Source organism: Tetrao urogallus (assembly GCF_951394365.1).
Source record: "Tetrao urogallus genome assembly, chromosome: 5".
In the NCBI taxonomy this organism is placed as follows: Eukaryota; Metazoa; Chordata; class Aves; order Galliformes; family Phasianidae; genus Tetrao; species Tetrao urogallus.
The window spans coordinates 15,743,309-15,763,503 of NC_136818.1; the positions used below are offsets into that span (position 1 = coordinate 15,743,309).

The 20,195-nt window shown below is 36.7% G+C and overlaps 1 protein-coding gene across 1 annotated transcript in view; it reads left to right on the forward strand.

The window, feature by feature from the left end:
- BTBD8 (BTB domain containing 8) overlaps positions 1-17,393 on the forward strand; it is a gene marked incomplete at both ends in the record, with an annotated part of 31,056 nt that extends 13,663 nt beyond the window's left edge. Inside the window, 12 exons of the mRNA XM_079536107.1 lie at positions 499-595; positions 1,154-1,242; positions 1,461-1,563; positions 4,403-4,585; positions 5,339-5,476; positions 6,536-6,665; positions 9,177-9,238; positions 10,189-10,825; positions 11,297-11,384; positions 12,005-12,144; positions 13,243-15,588; positions 16,924-17,393. Coding sequence (XP_079392233.1) covers positions 499-595; positions 1,154-1,242; positions 1,461-1,563; positions 4,403-4,585; positions 5,339-5,476; positions 6,536-6,665; positions 9,177-9,238; positions 10,189-10,825; positions 11,297-11,384; positions 12,005-12,144; positions 13,243-15,588; positions 16,924-17,393 — 4,483 coding nt within the window. The remainder of the gene's footprint in view (positions 1-498; positions 596-1,153; positions 1,243-1,460; positions 1,564-4,402; positions 4,586-5,338; positions 5,477-6,535; positions 6,666-9,176; positions 9,239-10,188; positions 10,826-11,296; positions 11,385-12,004; positions 12,145-13,242; positions 15,589-16,923) is intronic.
- Positions 17,394-20,195: the final 2,802 nt, after the last annotated feature.

Genomic DNA, 20,195 nt, shown 5'->3' on the forward strand with positions numbered 1-20,195 from the left:
CCTGTTTTAGTGAAATAAATTCTGAAATGTATGAATTAGTTTCTGAAATGATTTGTTTGTTAGCTTTGGAACTCTGCCACTAAATATTAAAAAAAAAAACCCTAAAATAATATGCCCTGTAATGTCTAAATTTAGATAATTAATTGATTATTGAAAATAAAGTGAAGGTACTGATTATGATATGAAACTATTAATTTTGTAGGCACTATGGTTTTTACTATTTGGAAGGGACACAGTTTTCAGATACTGTGTAATCACTAACATTTTACGTAGTGCTTGGGAAAATTACGAAATGCCAGAACTCCACTGGCACAAGTACCTTCTTCACTTGCTACACTTAAGGTAGAGAAAATGCGAGTTCTTATAAACTGTTCTCAGCCAGGAACTGAGAAATTCTGACTAAGCAAAGAGGTGAAATTAGTATGTAAATTGTCTTGTAAGCAGAATGCATATATCCCAACGATTGCTTGATTCCTATTGTTCTTACTTTCTCTTTAGTCGCATGTTGGGCATTGCAGATATGTATGGGCTAGATGGGTTGAAAGAAGTAGCTATCTACATTTTGAAGAGAGACTACTGCAATTTTTTCCAAAAGGTACGTCAGTTCTCATGCTACTTTGTCAACTATAAAGCCTAAAGGAAGAATTTTGATTCCATTACTTACAGATCATATTGATGAGATACTTAGCAGCCATGTGGTTTGTGTTTTGGCTGAAGTCAGCAGAACGTGTTCCTATGTGTGAATCTGTTAAACTCAGAAGGATTGATGACGGCAGTAAGGCCTGTGTTATCACCCACCTATTTATAGAAACTGCCGATAAAAAGCAGTATTCTACTCCACAAACTACATTAAATTACACGGAATAAAATGTAAAACATTCCATTGTATATGTAATTATTCTTAACAGTAGTAGGAATATGTAAATACCACATACTTGCGTATCAGATTTTGTGGATGTATAGTTAAAATTTATTCCTGTTCAGTAAAAGCAGTTTAAAAACAAACAACTACTTAGAGTCGAGCATTTTCATGCGTTAGGCTCATTAAGCTGAGTGCTACTTTATTAACCTGCAGCAACTAACACTAGTTCCATTTGAATTTGTAGCTCTATACAGTTTCTCTACAATAACTGTGATAACTTTTTAACTTCAGCCTGCTCCTGGAAAACAGCAACCCGTATTAGAATGCATGGCTATTGCTCACTCACTGGGAGTGGAACACCTGTATGCTGCCTGCATGAAGTAAGTTAAAATATAATAAATTATGATTTATGTTCTGTTTGTTTGCTTCTCTGCTTTCTAGTGTATTTTGAAAGATTGGGCTTATTTTGACTTACAGAAGTTCACATTTTAAACACTTTTCCTCATAGGACTTTAGTGGAATCACTTGCACAAGAACACTTATTGTCAAGCTCACCTAAAAAAGACACTTTTTTTTTTTTTTTTTTTTTTTCCAACAGATGGGTAGGAAAACATTTTGCAAAATGTTTGTCAGAAAGAAGTTTTGCCACTCTACCTACTGAACTGCAGAACAACTGTCTTGTTATGTTGATTAAGTCTTTGGTAAGTAGGGTACAGTGTGTTTTATATAAAACATAGTACTACTTTTTACAGTGTATTTAGCTTTACAATGTAATTCAAGAGAGAATTTCAGTAGTATTTTAGACCTATAGTACAGTTATACGGAGTAGAAGTTACCATTAAGACAGCAGTGTAGGAAACAGCAGCTACATCTGCAGATTAAAATCTATGTTTATGGAACTCAATCTAGAGAAAATCACACCCAGTATAATAATAAGAAAGAAGTCTGTGAAACACTGCTGTGACTTCAGCACAACACTGTATATTCAGAGGGTGAGCAACAGCAAATTGTTGAATCAAAGATTATGTTAGGTGGCAGCATGCACTGTCTGTGATTGCCTTCTCCTCTTTGCCTATATTCTAGTTTGGAAAACTGAACCTTTTTTTTTTTTCCCCACATACTTCAGTCAATCACTGATTTTTCAAAAGTACAGTAACAGTACAGTATACCTGCCTTCACAGGTGACAGTACAGAATTGGTCTCCTCAGCTCAGCATTCATTGTTTGTCATATATTTACGTTGTTCCAATTTTGATCTGCATGATCTGATTAAACTTTATTATTGTTTATGCATAAAACTACCCTCAGCGCTGTTTGAAATGGAGCTGTTATTTTAACAGGAATTTGGCCCAGTAATTAGCCTATAAATACACTGAATCGTAATACAGAAGTGAAGAGTAAGTAGAGGAGCTACGGGTAAATTTGTACTGCTGTTGCCAGATATGATTGTGAACTAGCTGTGAACTAATGTGATCTAGCATACACAAAGTTGAATGTAGGTAGCTCAGATAACAGTCACAGCATGATTTTGTTTCGTGTTTGTAGTAGACAGCTGAGTATGTGAGGTCTTCAGAATGCTTTTATATCTCACGCTTAAGACTTTATTCTCATGTCACTGGGCTGTTGTTGTCCAAGGTAACTAGCTTAGGTATGGCTACCCACACTGCCAAACATACTCCCTAATTCAAGAGATGTATGTCAAATAATTCTGGCCAAGAACTGCCCCTCAATGAAAGGCTTCCCAGGACCTTTTTGGATGACTTAGCAAGAGAAAACTTACCTCTTCAAGTGCTGAGGCCAGTACGTCAACTATAAGTGGTGACTGCTGCTGCATATTCAGGTGAAAGCCTGAAAAAACAAGAGATTTCAAAACTATATGGCTGTACTTGAAGAAGACTGTGAGTATCCACAGCTATAAAAAGCAGTCGTTCTACCAGCATGCTTTGGTTTTAAACAGAATGAAGATAGTAGCTATAGCTTTCAAGATAGTATGTGTGTTTTGGCACTGTATTAGATCAGTACACTCAGTTCTTCCTGCAATATTTAGGTGGCTTTGTGGTATGTCATACAATGTGTAAGTATCTGAGAAGCTTTGAGTATAGCTTTCTGGATCGTAGATCAGTGCATTGTGATCTGCACCCTTCTCTAAACTAGCTTAAATGTATTGCATAGACTAGAGTGTACTCTGGACACAGCTCTAGGCTCCCTTCCAGACAGTGAGACAGTAACAGGACAACATGAAAGTAAACCCACACCACTACAGGTCTTTCTTCCCTTCTGTGCCTATTACAATAAGATGAGATGCTGTGGATGCAGTTTGTGCTGAAATTCATGATTTGTCTTTATCTATCAGCTTTTGCACAACAATTATAGACTGTGGTACTGGGTACCACTCTAGCAGTGTACCCAGCCCCTCCAGAAGATTTAGGAGGCTGGACTAAAGTATTTGGGTTCCTGTTCTAGAGAGTTAAATTTTGGTCTGTCTCTATAAGATTCACCAATGTTTTATAAACTGAAGCCTATAGAACTTCTGTAATCACAAATTGGACAAACAAAAAATAAGCCTCATCTGCCCACAGAACAGTTCTGCTGAGTGATCATTTAATTCTGAGCAATTAAGACCCCATCCAAAAACTTGTATACCTCACTCTGAAGTTTTTAAGAACTCAAAATCTACAAAAATGCTTCAAGTTGCTTAAGGGAGAAAGAAGTCTAACATGAATTTTGCAAGAACTATCCTGAGTTTTGCAGTCCTCACAGTGCTCTGCTCTAGAACTTCTTAACAGTTATACCCAGTTAAACGGTATCACATTTTTATTCTTTCATTTATCAATGGTGTTCAATGGTTATCAATGGGTGTTCAAGGAAAGACTGGATGTTGCGTTGAGGGACATGGTTTAGTAGGAGCTATTGGGAATAGGTGAACGGTTGGACTGGGTGATCTTCTGGGTCTTTTCCAACCTTAGTGATTCTATGATTCTATGATTCTATGAATATTGCAAACATAAAACCTTATAAATATGGGGCAGCCCTTAGAGAGGCAAAGAAAAGGTGAGTGAGTAGAAAATCTCTGGGAAGGCACTGCAATAAGCACAGAAATGTTAAAATGGGATTCCAACTAGATGTAAGAAAATTACCAATATTTTTTAGGTAAGTAAAGTGAATTTGATTTTAGAATGGTTAGAAAAACCATGATGAGAGAAGTCAAATTCTGCTGGAGCCCCTCCTGAGAAGCCCTGATTTGATTAGATGATTAAGCCACGTGTTAGCCAGTGGAAGCTGCCTTCAGTTAATAAATAAATGTGAATAAATACTTAATACAAGTATGAACGAAACAAAAGCAGTGACCAGCAATAGATAGTAGGAAATTAATTTTCGTATTTTAAATGTATCATTTTCAGAGCTATCAAAATCAAATTTGTTTTCAAAAAGGAAATGAACACATCACTGGATCCTTGTGCAGCATTCAGTAACTGAACAGAAGTTCTCTTACAAGCAGCAATTCTTTGGACAACAGGCTAATTTTTGCTTTTATTTTAAGAACCACAAGAACGTTGCTTCACTTTTGATGGAAAGTGACCGGCTGATCAATAGTCTTCCCCAGGTGAAGTGGACCGAGAGAGCTGTGGCCGTGGCATCTAGGCTACAAGAAGAATGCTTAACTTTTATTGTGGCAAACTTTCTACATGTAGTACAAAGTGAAGGCTTCTATATTCTGCTGCAGGTAAAAGTGCCCTCAAGTTGCTCTGTTTCCAAATAAATTGTATGACATCACACTAGGCCAGGCTGTTAAATAATCAGAATAGGTTCAACTTTTGCTTCAACACACAATTATATGGGGAAAAAAATAGGCAATGCTAAGTTTAAGTGTCGTTAACCCATATTAAGGGTTAATACCTTTTTTGAGTGTGTGCCTCAGAGTAAGCGTTCACAGAAGAATTCAGTGAGACAATCTCTGTGTTGCATGGAGATAAGTATGTACACAAGCTTCCCGAACTTCGAGCTCCCGGACTGACAGCTTGTACTTATAGGAATAACTATTGGCAGCATACTCAAACTTCCACTGATTTTTTTGTTGCAAGAATTTGGCAATGCCACAGATCCTAGTTAGAAAATACCTGTTCACAGCAGGTAAACTCCTCCAATGGAAAAAAAAAAAAAAAAAAAAAATGTGTAAAGGGTTAATAAAATAAATATGGAGATGTTAAAACATTTTGTCTTTGAATTTAGAGTTTTCTGTGGAGACAAATTCATCACAGCATGTTTGTTCCTAAACTCTGGATTAGCAGGAGGTCTCAACACTATTCATTAGATGCCCAGAGTGGAGCATGTATGTAATGGATGCACGGGAAAATGCTCAACTTTTGGAATGCTTCCTGCACTGACACAGCAGCAGATTCTCTCTGCTAAGTAATACTTTTGTGGATGCAAAGTACATTCTTTTGTTTTAAACGTCTGCGTTCTGTTGTTTTCTCAGGCACAGGCAATGAGCAGCAAACCTGATCTCCTAGAACTAATTTTTAATGCAATTGAGAAAAATACAAATAATGAAAATAGCTGCTTTCTTCTTGTAGCTGTGGATACGTTGTTGGACTCTGCAGACGTGAAGGAGTTGGTAGGTTTTGCAACGTGCAGTGTTTGTAGGACAAAGTACTCAGGTATTTACACTTCAGAATTCCAGTTGCATGATGTAGTTTGAGTTCAGGTGGCACAGTCCTGCAGTTGGGCAGAAAAGCATCTGCATAAATGCAAGGACCTGCTGGTCATCTGCCTAAGATATTGGCATTTATTTAGCGGACATCAATACTTTTTTCTTTTAAGGAGAAATACTATATATGGCAATAACAAGGTGTATTACTGAGAATGTAAGTCCCACGGGCACTACTGCTCTGCTGATCTTTACTGTCGCCTCAGATTTGTCATGAGGGAAATCTTATGAAAATGTTGCATTACGTGAAACTTACAGAGTAAGGGAGCATCATTTGACTGTGCATCTTTTACCCTTCTTTTTGTAAAAGTCCCAGCTATGATTTTTTTTGTTTCAGACTTCTGAAGCAAGGGGTGCCTGTCAACCAAGTGTGTGTTTTTTGGACTGGGGGGAGCTGTCAGTCTCTGTCTAACATGTCATGTATATTCCCACAATCTAAATAACGAACAAAGATATTTAAACTGTGGTTGGCTGGGGATAATTCATGAATAATATGACATACTGATTAAAATCCAGAATGATGCTACAAGCAAAGAATAAATGCAAAATGAATTACTGCAATCTGGTGCTATTATAGATCTTGGTAAAAGCAATGAAAATTTAATCAGATACATTATTTTTCCCTGGAGTATTTGACCTTGTTGTGACACAGCTGACAGTAAAGAACTATTAAGGGGTTCATTAAAAAAAAAAAAAAAAAGGAAAAGAAAGAAGAAAAAAATAGGATGTAGTGTTTTCTAGTGTTTTAGTCTGCCTTGAAGAGATTTGATGTCAAAGTACTGTAAAAATTACCACAGTGGGCAACAATCCTTCAAAAACAGCATCTCTATCTACCAGGCCATTATAAAATAAAAGTGATGACATCATTGATCTAGCTTAGGGAGTAAGTAGATTCTGAAAGGAATAATGACTGGTTGCTATGACAATATGCCTCTCGCCAGCTGCTGATTTGTTACTTGAACACAGGGTTTTACGTGCAAGATCCAGGCTCTGCGTGATAAGCTCTGGGTCTTCCTGGTTCAGTCTTTTTATGCTGTTCGTCACACAGAAGGCTGGAAGCTGATGCGGCCAGACCATCAACAGAAAATACAAGCAGGTATGTCTGGCATCAACTGGCATTAGAATTTTTTTAGTAATCTGTTTAGCAGATAAAATGTAGGTGATATTGTGGAGCCAGATACAAATTAAAGCACGGTTTGTCATGTGTTTCTGAAATGTTATGTTAGAATAGATGCATAATAGCATGCGTAGGTAGTTTCAAATGTAGAAATCAGTAAATCTTCCCTGCTTTTATTTTCAGGAGAGTATATACTGGGAAGCAGAAATACCTAGATTGATTCTACTCTTGTTTACAGCTACTCTAAATCATTTAAAATACTGCAGTGGGATTAAAAGCCTTATCTGTCTCATTTTTAAGGAGATAAGCACCATGGAAATATTAAATGTACACAAAACAGAGGATCCGTTCCATGAATTCTGTTTCTGTCCTTTATCTTATTCTACATAATGCATAAATTTTGCTTGTCTCTTGCATAATGCTTCTCTCGGGCTCTGGGAGTAAATGCAGCCAGCTTGCCTTCACAGTTGATTGGTATTGTGACATTGTGTGTGCTACTGCAGAGAGCCCCTAAGGAGCTGCACAGTGTTCACTAAAAATTGTAGCAGGCAGCACTCCCAACAAAAAGGAGTTTTTGTTCTGTGCGTTTCTTTGTTTTGAAGCCCACAAGTATCCTGAGGGTGCGGAACCAACCGTGGAGTTTGGGCTGTGGCTGAATATTAGCTTTGACGGTACAATGTTGTAACAGGAAAGAATGTTTAAGACCTCTTTAAAATCAAAGCACTTTTGATTCAAAGAAGGTAAACATTTCAGTGTTCTTTTTGTTAAAGACTTCAGGAGCTAAGCTGTGGGAGCTGCAGAGCTGTTTGTGCCGACAGGCTGATGAAAATTTTATTCCAGAATTACAACATGCTGAGAGAAAGATGCAGCGTCAGTCTTGGAGTGTGATTTTGGGGTGTAGTCAAATAACAGCTCGCTGTTACTGGAGAAAACAGATTTGTGATTGTTTTTTTCTGGATTATGAAGTTCGTCTGAAGCTAAGGAGCTGGCTTCAGAAAACAGAAGGGTCTGTTTGCTTTGTTCATATGATTGTTCCCTTATTGTAAATAATGTTCAAACTGTTTTACGCTAGAGCTTTCGATATGAAACAAAACACTTAAGATTGAGGTGTGCCTTAGTTGTCCAAACTCCGTCTTGCCAGATACTGTTTTGCTTTCATCTAGATTAAATTGTAATCCAGAGTTAGCATACATGTTATTTGTAAACAGCAGGGCTGCATGAATTATCTGGTTTTAATTACAGGCAAAAAAATCACGTAATACTGGTAGACAAATTTTAATCTTCAAGTGAAATTGGGCTTAGATGATTTAAATTAACTTCTGTCTTAAAGATTTCTGGCAATGGAGGTGTGTCTTTTAGGATTTTAACCTAACCATTTATATAGAATGGGTGGGAACACTGTAACAGGAGGAAAAATGCCACAAGAAGACAGATGATATTGTGGGTTTTATCATTCACAACGTGTCTTGTGCTTTCTTAGGCACAGGTTTGCATGGATTTTATCTTAATGTGTTAGTATGTATTAAAGTGCAGAGTCATTGCTGGAAAAGAATTAGGTCCCCAGGGTGCCATTTTCAGCATATCTCTTCTTCTATGATTTTTACAGCACTACAGTTAAAAATATTTTTGTTACCTTACATAAGAATTCAACAGAATTTTTGTTTCATTGTTACACATGGATACATTTTTGTGTATGTACAAATATACATCAGAGCACGAGGGACTGAATGATTAATTTTTAGTAACATTACTTAAAGGCCCTTTTTCAGCTGAAACATTTGGGAAGAAAAAAAAAGGAAACCGTATCGATTCTGGGTGCCTACACTGACTATAAATATCCTTTTCTATTCTGTAAACTCAATTGATTTAAAAGCTTTATTGAAAAGTGCTTCTCTCCCAGAGTAGAACAGGCAAAAAAAAAAAAAAAGCATTCAATGCCTGCAAATTTCACATGACAATCACAGGGACTGCTCTCATGACATGCAGCTATATGCTATTTAGAGAGGCACCGTGACCTTACTGTGTACATTCAGATTTGGCTTTGCCACTGTTGAAAATTAATATAATTTAGCTTACTGTAATCAATTTCCTATTTAAATAGTATAATTTATAATTGTCAGTAAATCACTTAAAAGTCACTCTAATTCTGACAGTCTCTCTTTTTTGTAAATTTCTGTACACACTTTGTAAGGCCTCAGTACACTTCAAGCGTTACATGAGGTCAGACTGGATCAACAAAAGTGTGTTTTCTGTTTCTCTATCTCCACAGTAAGGGTTAAACAACTTGCTTGTGGCCATGTGATGTTACAGAGATCACGTTTCTCTTTCCAAACGGAAAACCATATTTTTCCATTTAATGTTTTCCATGTCACCAAAATTAGCCTTCATAAAGTAAGGATGAATTGCTCTCTGATTTCAAATGAGTATAGTCTGAATTGTTCAGTTTTCTTTTCTGCTAAATGGTCAATAAAGGGCTTTTCCTTCTTCCAGCCGCATTTGACAAGGGTGATGACAGAAGACTTGCCAAAAAACCTGTATTCACTAGTTCTCAGGTAAACTTCATCTCCAAATATCAGAAGTACTCAGAAGCTTGAAAACGTAACTCTTTTCATTATTTGTTTTATATTCCATATTATTTGTCTAATTTAATTAGCAGATTTTCCTTTTGGAGAATTTGTATTCCATTGGTGAAGTTCAGTTTCTGCACAATTAGTAACGTCCATTATTTTGAAACCTCTCAGGACTTGGCTTTATGCAGATAAGCTCAAATAAAAGATAGGAATTTGTGTTCAGAATCTCACATTCCCCTGTTGCTACGTAATGAAACTGATCTGTTTCCCAGGCCAAATGGTTTGCTCCTGAGCTAATGAATCTCTGCTGCTGTCACAGCCATGGCAGCACCGTGTCTGTTCACTCCCTGCCCTGAAAAAATGTTCCTCTGGTCTCAACAACGCTTCTGTTGAGATTTACACTCAAAGTTACATTACTGTTTATAGAAAACTAGCATGGGTTTCATATGATCTGATGGTCATGGATACAGTGTGCTTACATGAAGATTCCATTTCATGTACTTAATTCTCCCATCTTTCAGAATGGCTTTGCCTGAGAGCGAGGATAATTACTGTCACTTCTCTAGTGGAGACACTGTTTGGTAATGGTTAAGAAAGAATCACATGAATTTTAAGTTAATTCTTATGTCTGTAGTAATGTATAGCCTTTATTCCTCTTTGGAAAATATGCGTAAGTAGCTAAAAAAAAAAAGTTTTCTTCCATCATCAGGCACTGGTAATACACATAAAACAGACAAATTTGTATGAAGACTTTTTTTTTAACCTCTGAAAGGCAGCAACCTGATCTGAAAATATAGATCTTAATTACTTCACTTTTGAAGCTTGTTTTAGATTCCTGTACTATTTATGAAATAGCTGATTCAGAAATTAAAGATTACCATTGCTTAGTGTGATAAATTTCTTCTGTTTTCTTTCGGATGCTTTTTCTCTAGCTAAATAAATCCATCACTGAATTTGCTGGTAAAAGGAATACTTCTTGGACAGAACACGGCAAGAAAGATTGCTGGGGAGATTCTCCCACTAATCGGGATAAAATGAAATCTGATGGATTAGGAGCATCTGGACATGCATCGAGCACCAATAGAAACGCCACTAGTAAGACTTCAAAGCATGAGGATATAAAGGGAAAAGATGGCAAAAAAACAGTTTCCAAGCTTAATAAAGATTCAAAACCTGGGGAAAAAACTACTTCACCAAAGGCTAGAGCTGTTATAAAAACAAAAATAGAAAATAATGGAAATGCAAAGGCTGAAAGCATGCTTGCCAAGCAAGATGCTGAAAAGACATCCACTTCAAGTGGACAAAAAAATTCAGGAAGTGTCAAAGGATTAAAGAACCATGAAGGAAAAACAGCAGGTGCCAGACCTAAAGTGCTGACGGTAACCTCAAGTGTGCCCAGCAAAACAAAGCCATTAAAAAAAAACACTGGGAAGGAATCTCCATCCACCGCAACTGCAGCAGGAACATCCAGCAAGTTAACAAACTCCAGCACAGATATCCAGGCTGCCAGTGAACAGACAGAAGAATCCAAAGAGGAAAAATTGGCAGAAGAAGGAAAAAAACATACTGGTAATTTTTATATATATATATATATATATATATATATATATATATATATATATATGTATAAAACTATATATTATATAAATTATATATTTATTTATTTCCCAAAAACGTCATCTGAGCTGTCCCAGGCCAGGCAGGCACTGACAAACTCCCTAGGGAAACCTTAGAAGAAAACTATAGATTGATACAAGTCCCCTTTCTTTCCCCATAAGCGAATATTAACTCTAGAAAACAGTATACTATTATATACTTTCCTAATTAGTATATTATTAGTATGCTAGTAGAGTATTAAATTCATAGACTTTGTTTTTAAAAAGTCTGTCCTCAACTGATATCCATATGAAATGCTGTAAGTTTTACAGGTTTAGCATCGATCTGATTTTCAATTGCTGACCTTCATATGTTAGATTATTTTTTTTAGTGATATGCACTGCATTTTATCTGATAATTAAGTTAGAATTTACTTCACAACAGTGATAACGAAGTCTTCTTTGAAGACGTCAAATGGAGTTGCCAACAAAAAAAAAAAGGCTGATCCTGAAGTTAATATCACAACAAGCAGGTTTGTTACAAATCAGCACGGTGGGTTTTGTTGGTGTGTGTGCGTGCACGCATGCTTGTGAAATGGTATTTTTTTCAGTTGAACTGTTACACTTGCTATTAAAAGTCAACCTGTTCTTTTTAACCTGAGAATATTTCAGAATGACTGTCTATCACATGTTATTAACAAAATATTGAGTTAGTGGTTGGAGCTATTTTGCAAATGAAAGATTGGCTTGTTTTTTCTATTGCTTTTTTTTAATGCTAATTGTTTGAATGTTGTTATAGGTCATTCAGAATTCTGCATACTGGAACATTTAATGACTACCCAAGGTGTTGTAAAATTATCGTTTTGGGGATAGCTTAGACTGAGCTGCAAAAACACTGGACAGGAAGAAGTTCAAACCCTGTGAAATATTACACTGGTCATTTGTATTTTGATATATGAGTGTGTACGTGTGCCTGTATGCATATATGCACATATACAGGTGAATGTATATTTTCTTTCCAAAAGAAGTATACCTTTTAGGTTGGATTTTCAATGTTTTTATGTACGTGTATAGATTTAAACACATACACTGCTTGTTTAAATACAATCAAACATTGCTAATCTTGAAAATAATGCAAATGATTTATTTGCAGTCTAACAAAAAAAACAGCTGGAAAATTGTCCAGTGAACAGAATGCACAAGCTGTTCTAAAGAAGAAAGGGAATGGGAGCAGCAATGCTGCAGCACAGCAGAAGGCTCAGGACACACCTACCCATTCTCCTAAGAGCCAAGGTATAGTTTCACACTGCAATGAAACAGCCCTCTGTTATTTTTTTTTTTCCTTTTTACTGCAAGCATTGGCAAAATCTTGTGAGCAATTCTGTTTTCCGTATTTCACTTTTGGTGACAGCCCTAACCAGTGAAATTTATCCAAGTGTCAATTTTAAAATATTTGAAGAGACGGCCTACAGTTTCACTTGTTGTTTTCTTCTGCTTTGATCTGCTTTGCAGAGCCTTTTACTTGCAGTTACCTTGTGCCACTGCAACTACAACTAGCATTATGTTCAACCAAAATCTGTAGGTCAAGCATTTATAATTAGCACAGAAGATCAGGACTGCAGACAGCTTCTTGAAGCATCAGTTTATGCCACCCTTTTTATTGATGCCCCCCAGAAATCACTGTACTGATGCTGACCTGCCTCAAACTAATTTCCACCACAAGTGTGGGAAATGACTTTATGAGCACAGAGAAGAAACTCAGCATTACAGAGATACAAAGCATTCAGGATGGAGCTGTTCTTAATCTCATTTGAAGCTGGCACTCACCAACAGTGGTAGGAAAGCATGTTCAAGTTGCATTATCCTATATGCATTATGATACAGAAAACATAGATCCTGTCAGTTTATGGTCATTAGAGATCTTGCAGCATTGTCAGGCAGAGCAGGGATATTAATTCTGGTATTCTAATCACATTATAACTAATGTAATTATTTTCTGCCTTCTCTCATTTCCTCTACAATATAAATTACATACAGTACTCATCACTTCCTGTGCTAAAATGCTGTGCGTGTGCAGTGTTTTTATCCCTATCAGATAGCTGCTGCTTTCTGCTCCAGTGATGGCTTCTTCAGCAACAGGTCAAATTCCTTTATGTCTACAAAGCACTTTAGTTCCAAAGATGGTATGTTAAATACAAGATGCTGTTTTCATCTTGTGTTTATATTTAAGATCTCTGCTCTTTGTGCTTTAACAAGCTTTCCATTCTCTAGTTGCACAAAAACCTGAATAACCTGCTTCTCAACACAAACACACACAAATACAAATTCAGTGCATAAATGTTGACTACAATGTACAATCTTTATTTATTAACTTATTTTACTGTCTGCTAGGAACTATGGGGGAGTCACCAAATTCACTGAAATCAGGAGTGTCTCCAAAACATAATGAAGAAAGAAATGTAGCACAACATCTGGTTCAGACAACACCCCCAGAAAAACATCCTTCGGCCAAGAAGAAGAGTATTAAGCCATCACAAACACCTGTAGCAAAAGCCACTGCAAAAATCGTAATGCCCAAAGCTCAAGCTCTGTCAAAGCATGGTGAGATAACAAACAATAAAGACCCAAAACCAAAAACAGCTGGGCAATCTGTATTAAAATCTCAGTCCTCTACCCCAAAACATTCAAGGTGTGAATCTCCTGTTGTCCAGAAGAATATGCAGACTTCTGAGCACAGAAGTCCAGGACAGAAACTTGGAAAAAATGCAGCTGATGTGGCAACTGTTCAGCCTCATGACAACAATGAATGCAGTTCTGCAAAGCAAAGTGAATGTCTGAAATCTGTGATGGGAGGTAGCAGAGAAGATGAGCTCCTGGCATCTCGTCAGCCCGATAAGCAAAAGTTATTGGTTCCTGAAGACGGAGAATACAAAATACAATCAAAATCTTCTTTAGTTATAGGAGAAACGGTTTCTAAATTGCATGTTTCACTGCAAAATGGAATGGAAGCAAGAGAAATCTGTGGGGATCAGGCTGAAATTAATCAGAATAAAGACAGAAATTTAGCTGATAATACTGCTGAATTTTGCTGTCATGCACAGTCTACCAGTGATGAATACTCAGACTTTTCCAAGGAAACAAATCAAAATGCTGCTACTTCAGAAGAATTGGTAGAACAGCCAAAAGCAAAAAAAGTCTGCACGGAACAAAGTGATCAATTAAGCACTGATACAGGTCTTAACCATAGTGAAAACATTTTACCAAGCTTTTCCAAAGGGATAACTAATAAAGAGGATGTAACATCACCTCCTCACATTCACATGGAGGGATTTCGTCCAGCTGATGAGTCATGTGGCGCATCAGCCTTGCCTGAATACAAATCAGGTACAGTAGATTTAGATGATGTTTCAAAACATTCCATAGAACAAACAAGAGACAAATGTTCACATAATTACACAGAGTCTATTGATCCCACAGAAATGCCAGAAAACCAGGAAAATGCAGAAATTCCCTTTGTGGACCACTGGAATACTGGTGCACTAGATCCAAAAGAGAGTCCTGAATCAGATACTGGCAGTGCAACCACATCCTCTGATGATATAAAACCAAGATCAGAAGATTATGATGCTGGAGGCTCTCAAGATGATGAAGGATCCAATGAGAGAGGGATTTCTAAATGCAGCACCATGTTATGCCATGATTTTCTTGGAAGAAGCAGCAGTGACACCAGTACACCTGAAGAATTAAAAATTTATGACAGCAGCCTTAGAATAGAAGTCAAAATGAAAAAAGAAGGCTCTGATCTCTTCCGTGTTAATTCAACAAGTGATGATGAAATACCAAGAAAAAAACCTGAAATTTGGTCTCATCAAGAAAGTGCAAGGAACAGAACCAGAGAAACTGAAAATTCTACATTTGGCAATGCACCGTTTACTCAGGAAGCAGACCAAGTTTCTTCTTCTGCTGATGAAACAGAAGATGACAGATCTGAACCAGAAAATGTTGCAGGAAACATTCTTTCATCAAACGTTCCTGCTCAGCAGTTCCAAGGAATCGATAATTTAGCTTTCGAAGATGCAACAGAAAGTGCTACTGCAAGTCAAGAGTTTTCTAAAACTAAAAGTTTCAAACGATCTGTTTTACTTTCAGTAGATGAATGCGAAGAATTGGGATCTGATGACAGAGTGGAAACTCACACTTCACGTCAGCATTCAATAGATTCTCTTACTCCTTCAGACGTATTTGACAGTGTTTCCCAGGAGCACCATGGAAAGACTTTTTATTCAAGATACTCATTGGAAATTGAAGATGGATTCTTGGATTGCAAACAGCCTAAGGATCAAGACAACAGAATGGATGAAAGTGAAAGTTCTCTCCAACATCTTCATGGTACTGAAATCCCAGGGAAGGAGGATAAAGGTGCTTCAATGACTGAACAAAACTGTGCAGAGGAAGTACACTCAGTAGCTAGTCCTTGTCCAGGGGAAAAACTAAACACAAAGAATGAAGCGGCTACTGAATTTCAGCAGTGCAATAAATACTTAGACAATGATGCAAAATCTCAAGAAAGACCGTGTCATCTGAATCTTCATCAAAGAGAAACTAATGCTGATGTGCAAAAGAGCAACTCCGCAAAACCTGCAGAAGCCAGTAAGAATCAGATACTGACTCAGGAAGGCCAAGTGAGAGACAGTCAACCAGCACCTACAGAATACGCTAATACTGATTTACTTCCAGGTAATGTACAGAAATAGAAACGTTCAGTCGTTCAAAAGCAAGTTACTAGGGAAATCTTTGGCAATTTGTATGGGATTGAATCCTGAACTGAAGTAATTTTGGCTAAAATTACATTAAATTTAAATATTTTTAAGTATTTCACTTTGGTACAGAATGATTGTCTGAAATATCCGTAAATACTGTGCTGTTCAATGAGAAACGTTGAAAGAAATTTTAATGTAATGCTAAAAGAAAGATTGGATGCAGATTTCTGTACTTAAGTTATTTTTGATCCAATCTAACATTGACAGCATCTGATGGAAACTTAGTATTTGTTTTGTCTGCTTGACGACATATAGTATGTCTGAATGGGATGTGCAATAACTACAGTAATAACCTTAACTAAAGCGCACTGAACTGTTTACCTGCACAGCTATATGCATTACTGTTGTAATTTATTTATTTATATATTTCACATAAATTTGGATCCTTCTCCCACTGAATATAACTATTTGCCATATTCATCAGTGGGAACAGGTTTGAATTCTGACTTAGAGCTTTTCAGATGTCTACGATTCTAAATTTTACCAGTAAAAGCTTATTTCCTAAAATAGAGATTATACTTAGAAATGATGCTTACACATAGAAAAGTTCTAATTTGTTTCATGTGGCTAGATGGAATACTTGTCTAGTTGTTTTGTGTTTTGTCTTCTTTATACCAGTAACTCAGTCTGTTTATCTCATCAAAAATATACAATAGTGTTATCAACTATTGTGTATTCAAGAGTAATGAAAAACTGATGATGATCTATGTTCAGCCAGACTACATAAAAAGAAGACATTAAAAGCTGTACTTCTTTCTTTTTTTGAAGTTTGCTTGCCCTTGCCTGCAGCTGCCCTTGCATGTGCAATGTGGAAATAAGCCTGTGGATAAACTATTTTGTTTTTAATTCTTTCCTAAGCTGACATAGCTTAAGTCACCATACAGTAATCATTCTCTATTAATTATCTCCATGCACCTCCTGGTCTAAATTTAATTTATGTAGTAAATGAGAAATTTCATGTGCATTAAGTGTGTATTTACATTGTCATTTTCTGTATCAGAAACTTAATTATGGAGGTTATTGTTAATTATCAGTGGTGATTGCTGCTTTAACTTAATTTATAAACCATACTTTGTTTTCTATATAGGAAATAAATGCCTAAAATTTTGTCAATTTTGTATAACCCTCCATCATTCCCTTTATAACCTGGTTGGATTATCTTTCCTCAATGAGTTAAGTTTTGCTCTACACAACCCTTGAGGGGAGGATCATCTGCAATTTTTACATTGTACAGTATTGTGAATTATTTCAGGAGACATAGATGATTATGACACAATGGCACAAACCTGCATGTATGAGCATCGGCCTTCAAAAACCCTTTCTCCAATATATGAGATGGATGTTGGAGAAGCAATTGAACAGAGGATGGATTCAGAAACAGCAGTTCTTGACGTGGATTTTGAAGATCAGCAGTTTGTAGAACAGGACTGGACTCTTCTCAGGCAACTGTTATCTGAACAGGACTCAAACGTAGGTTTCAAAAACTCTGTTCCTGAAGACCTTAACTTAGCACAATGTCTAATCAATCAGACGCTGTTTCTGGCACGAGATGGTTCAAATCCTCAGGGTACATCACAAGTTGACACATTCAGTAGGTGGACTGAGCTTATGTCTCCACTTGATGATTCTTCAGCAAGCATTACAGTGGCAAGCTTTTCATCTGAAGACTGTTCTTCCCCTCAAGGGGAATGGACAATTCTTGAACTGGAAACTCATCATTAAGGTGATCAAATGTTTGCAACCTAACTCCAACCCGTTCCCCAAATCTATTTTTGATGTGTTGTTTCCATACAGTGAAATACTGCATCAGTCAAGAACAAGCAATTCTTGGTATTGAGGCAATCTTTCTGATATGAGGTAAATATGTTCATTTATAATCTAGATTTAATTGCAAGTACAGAAATTTTTCAAGTCTTAACCGTATGTCTTTTCTAAAATGAACTTTGAGCATGTATTTTCTAGACTTGTTAGAAAAATTAGATGACATGAAAGAAAGATCTTGGTCTCCTCTCTACTTTTATCTTCCTTTTGGCCACTTCATATGCTCATTGAGCAAGAGATTAAAGATAACTGCACCTTTAGTAGGGCTACTCCCTCCTTTTTTTCTTCTCCCTCTCTATATGGTGACTTCATTTTACAACAATAAAGATTCAGACTGGTTATGTCAAAAGGTCATGAGTGCCAACATTGCTTTTAATACTAGAAACATATTTTCGTTCACAGAAGAGGTTTCAATAGGAATCTTGTTTGGGCTTATGAATAAGAACAGATTTTCATTTGTTGCTGCCAGACTTCATATTTTACTACTTATTGTTTGCTTTGTTTACAAGTTTCTAATAATTTTTTAAATGTTATTCCCTTCAAATACTTCTATATAAAGGGTCTGTGCTAGAGGAAGGGCATCACTTCTTGAAAATGTACTTAAGTAAATATTTTTTTAATGGCATAGTACATTAATTGAGAGGAGTTGGGAGAATGCTGCTCCTGTTTGAAAAACAGCATGTCTGATATTTGTGAAAGTATACATTTCAAGACCTGGTGGAAGTTATCTAGTCTGCTGACTCTTGTCTTTCACACAGTTGAAAACCTGAAGTATTCTACCTCCTCTTAGTCACCAAGAGGAAAAGTGCCTTCATAAGAGCCATATGGCAGTAAGAGGCTACTAATGGTTTGGGGTTTTTTTGTTAGAACTGTTTAAGACAAACATACAATGTGTGCTGACTATAACCATTGGTAATAAGGTCAGTTTTGCAAGCTTTTGTGTAACTCCGACAGTGCACCTTAATTTTGTTTAGGAACTTCATTTATTTTGTTCATGATCAGAAACTCTCAGCTGTGTCAAAATATGACTGAAGACATACCTTGTCTTATCTTTGGATTTGACATAATAAAGAGCTCTGAGGCAAAACATCTACTCAAGAATGCTACTTTGTTGCATTTCTGATACAGAAACAAAAGTGATGTTTTCCACAAAATAATTGGAAGAGGAAAATTAGGTCATTCTTTAACATCAAGAAAGCAGGGAGAAAAAAAAGTTAGTTTTCCTTTCTGTTTGACAATGATCTTAAAAACCTATGGAAGAAAGATATTCAACATGATAATTAAAAACCTTTCCTGTACTACTGAATTGAAAAATAACTGACAACTAGCCCACAAAGCTTCACATGTGTTGTACTGGAATACAATCATATTACAGGGTTGTGGGTGGGTTTTGTTTGTAGTTAATTTTCATACTACAGCTGAGAAAGCAAGACAGATTCTCTTCTCAAGTCCCCACTGATGCTGGTGCTATTTCTGCAATAGTTTTGTAGTAGACCAGTGCGGAGAACTTGGTGTATTATTCAGTTGATGTATACTGATGTAAGAACAGAATTTGGCCATGTAGTTTCTATAGAAGTAGCAGGAAGAGAAAGTTGTATTGTTTTTAATTCATACTACCCGACTGCCTGTGAGCCTTAATCAGACCAGTATCCCACTGGCTAGACACTGTACAAACACAGAATGAAAGCAAGGACTTCCACAGAGTGGTTATAATCCAAGTTAAGACAAAAGGTTTAAAAAAAAAAACAAAAAAACACACATAGATAGAAAAGAATCAGAGTCAATATTTGCCCACCTGATTAGCAATGGTTTCAGTGCATCATCAGCTTGAATACTTTTTCTTGTCCTCTGTATTCATTATGGGAAGGGAAAGTGGGAGGGTAAGATTTGAAGACCAGATAATGAGGGACAAATCCTTGTTTGAAACCTTAATACACAGGCAATCAAAGCTAGCATCATGGGCCCCAAGTAAATTATAAGAGCTCCCACTGAGCTGCAAAGTGAAGACTGGGTATGTACAGCTGAGGAAAGGGCAGAGGGGAAATCAGTGATGATACTGAAGAGACAACATAGTCAAAGCTATTGCTAAGGACTTCTCTTGGCAGTAGTATTTTAAATGAAACAGGGCAATACAGTTGCTTTTGTCAAAACCTAAGGTGAGAAAGGTACAGACAAAAGGTAACAAGTTACATGAAATTCAGTTATGTGTGGATAAAGATGTCTGCACCCTACAGGTACAGGAAGCTGAGAAATTCAGAACAGGACTTAGACTTTACGGTGATGACCCTGCTCTTGCCTAACCTGAATGACATTTTACCAAGTGAAAAAAACCTGTTTAACTGTTTTTAGATGTTTAATGGATATGGATACATTAAGTTTAAAATAGGCTAGACCTTCAAAACATTATGTCAGTAGGTGTAATTACCATTCTTGCTTGGAAAAATAAGAGTCTAGATGGCACTGGAGGAGTTGCTATGACCATTTTTACACTTTACTGCTAGCAAAATTGTATTTGTGCAGCAAATCACATATTGTAGAGGATAAAAGCAAAAGCTGACGCTGAATACTGAAAGCATCGAGGAAAGCAGAGGTTCTTCTAAAGGATTTGCTCAAAACAGAATTAGGGAAGCTAAGGAAAGTATCAAAGATGGGGACAGGAGTCAAATGAGGAAGGAATAGCAGTGTTGAGGTTAGGTAAGAAAA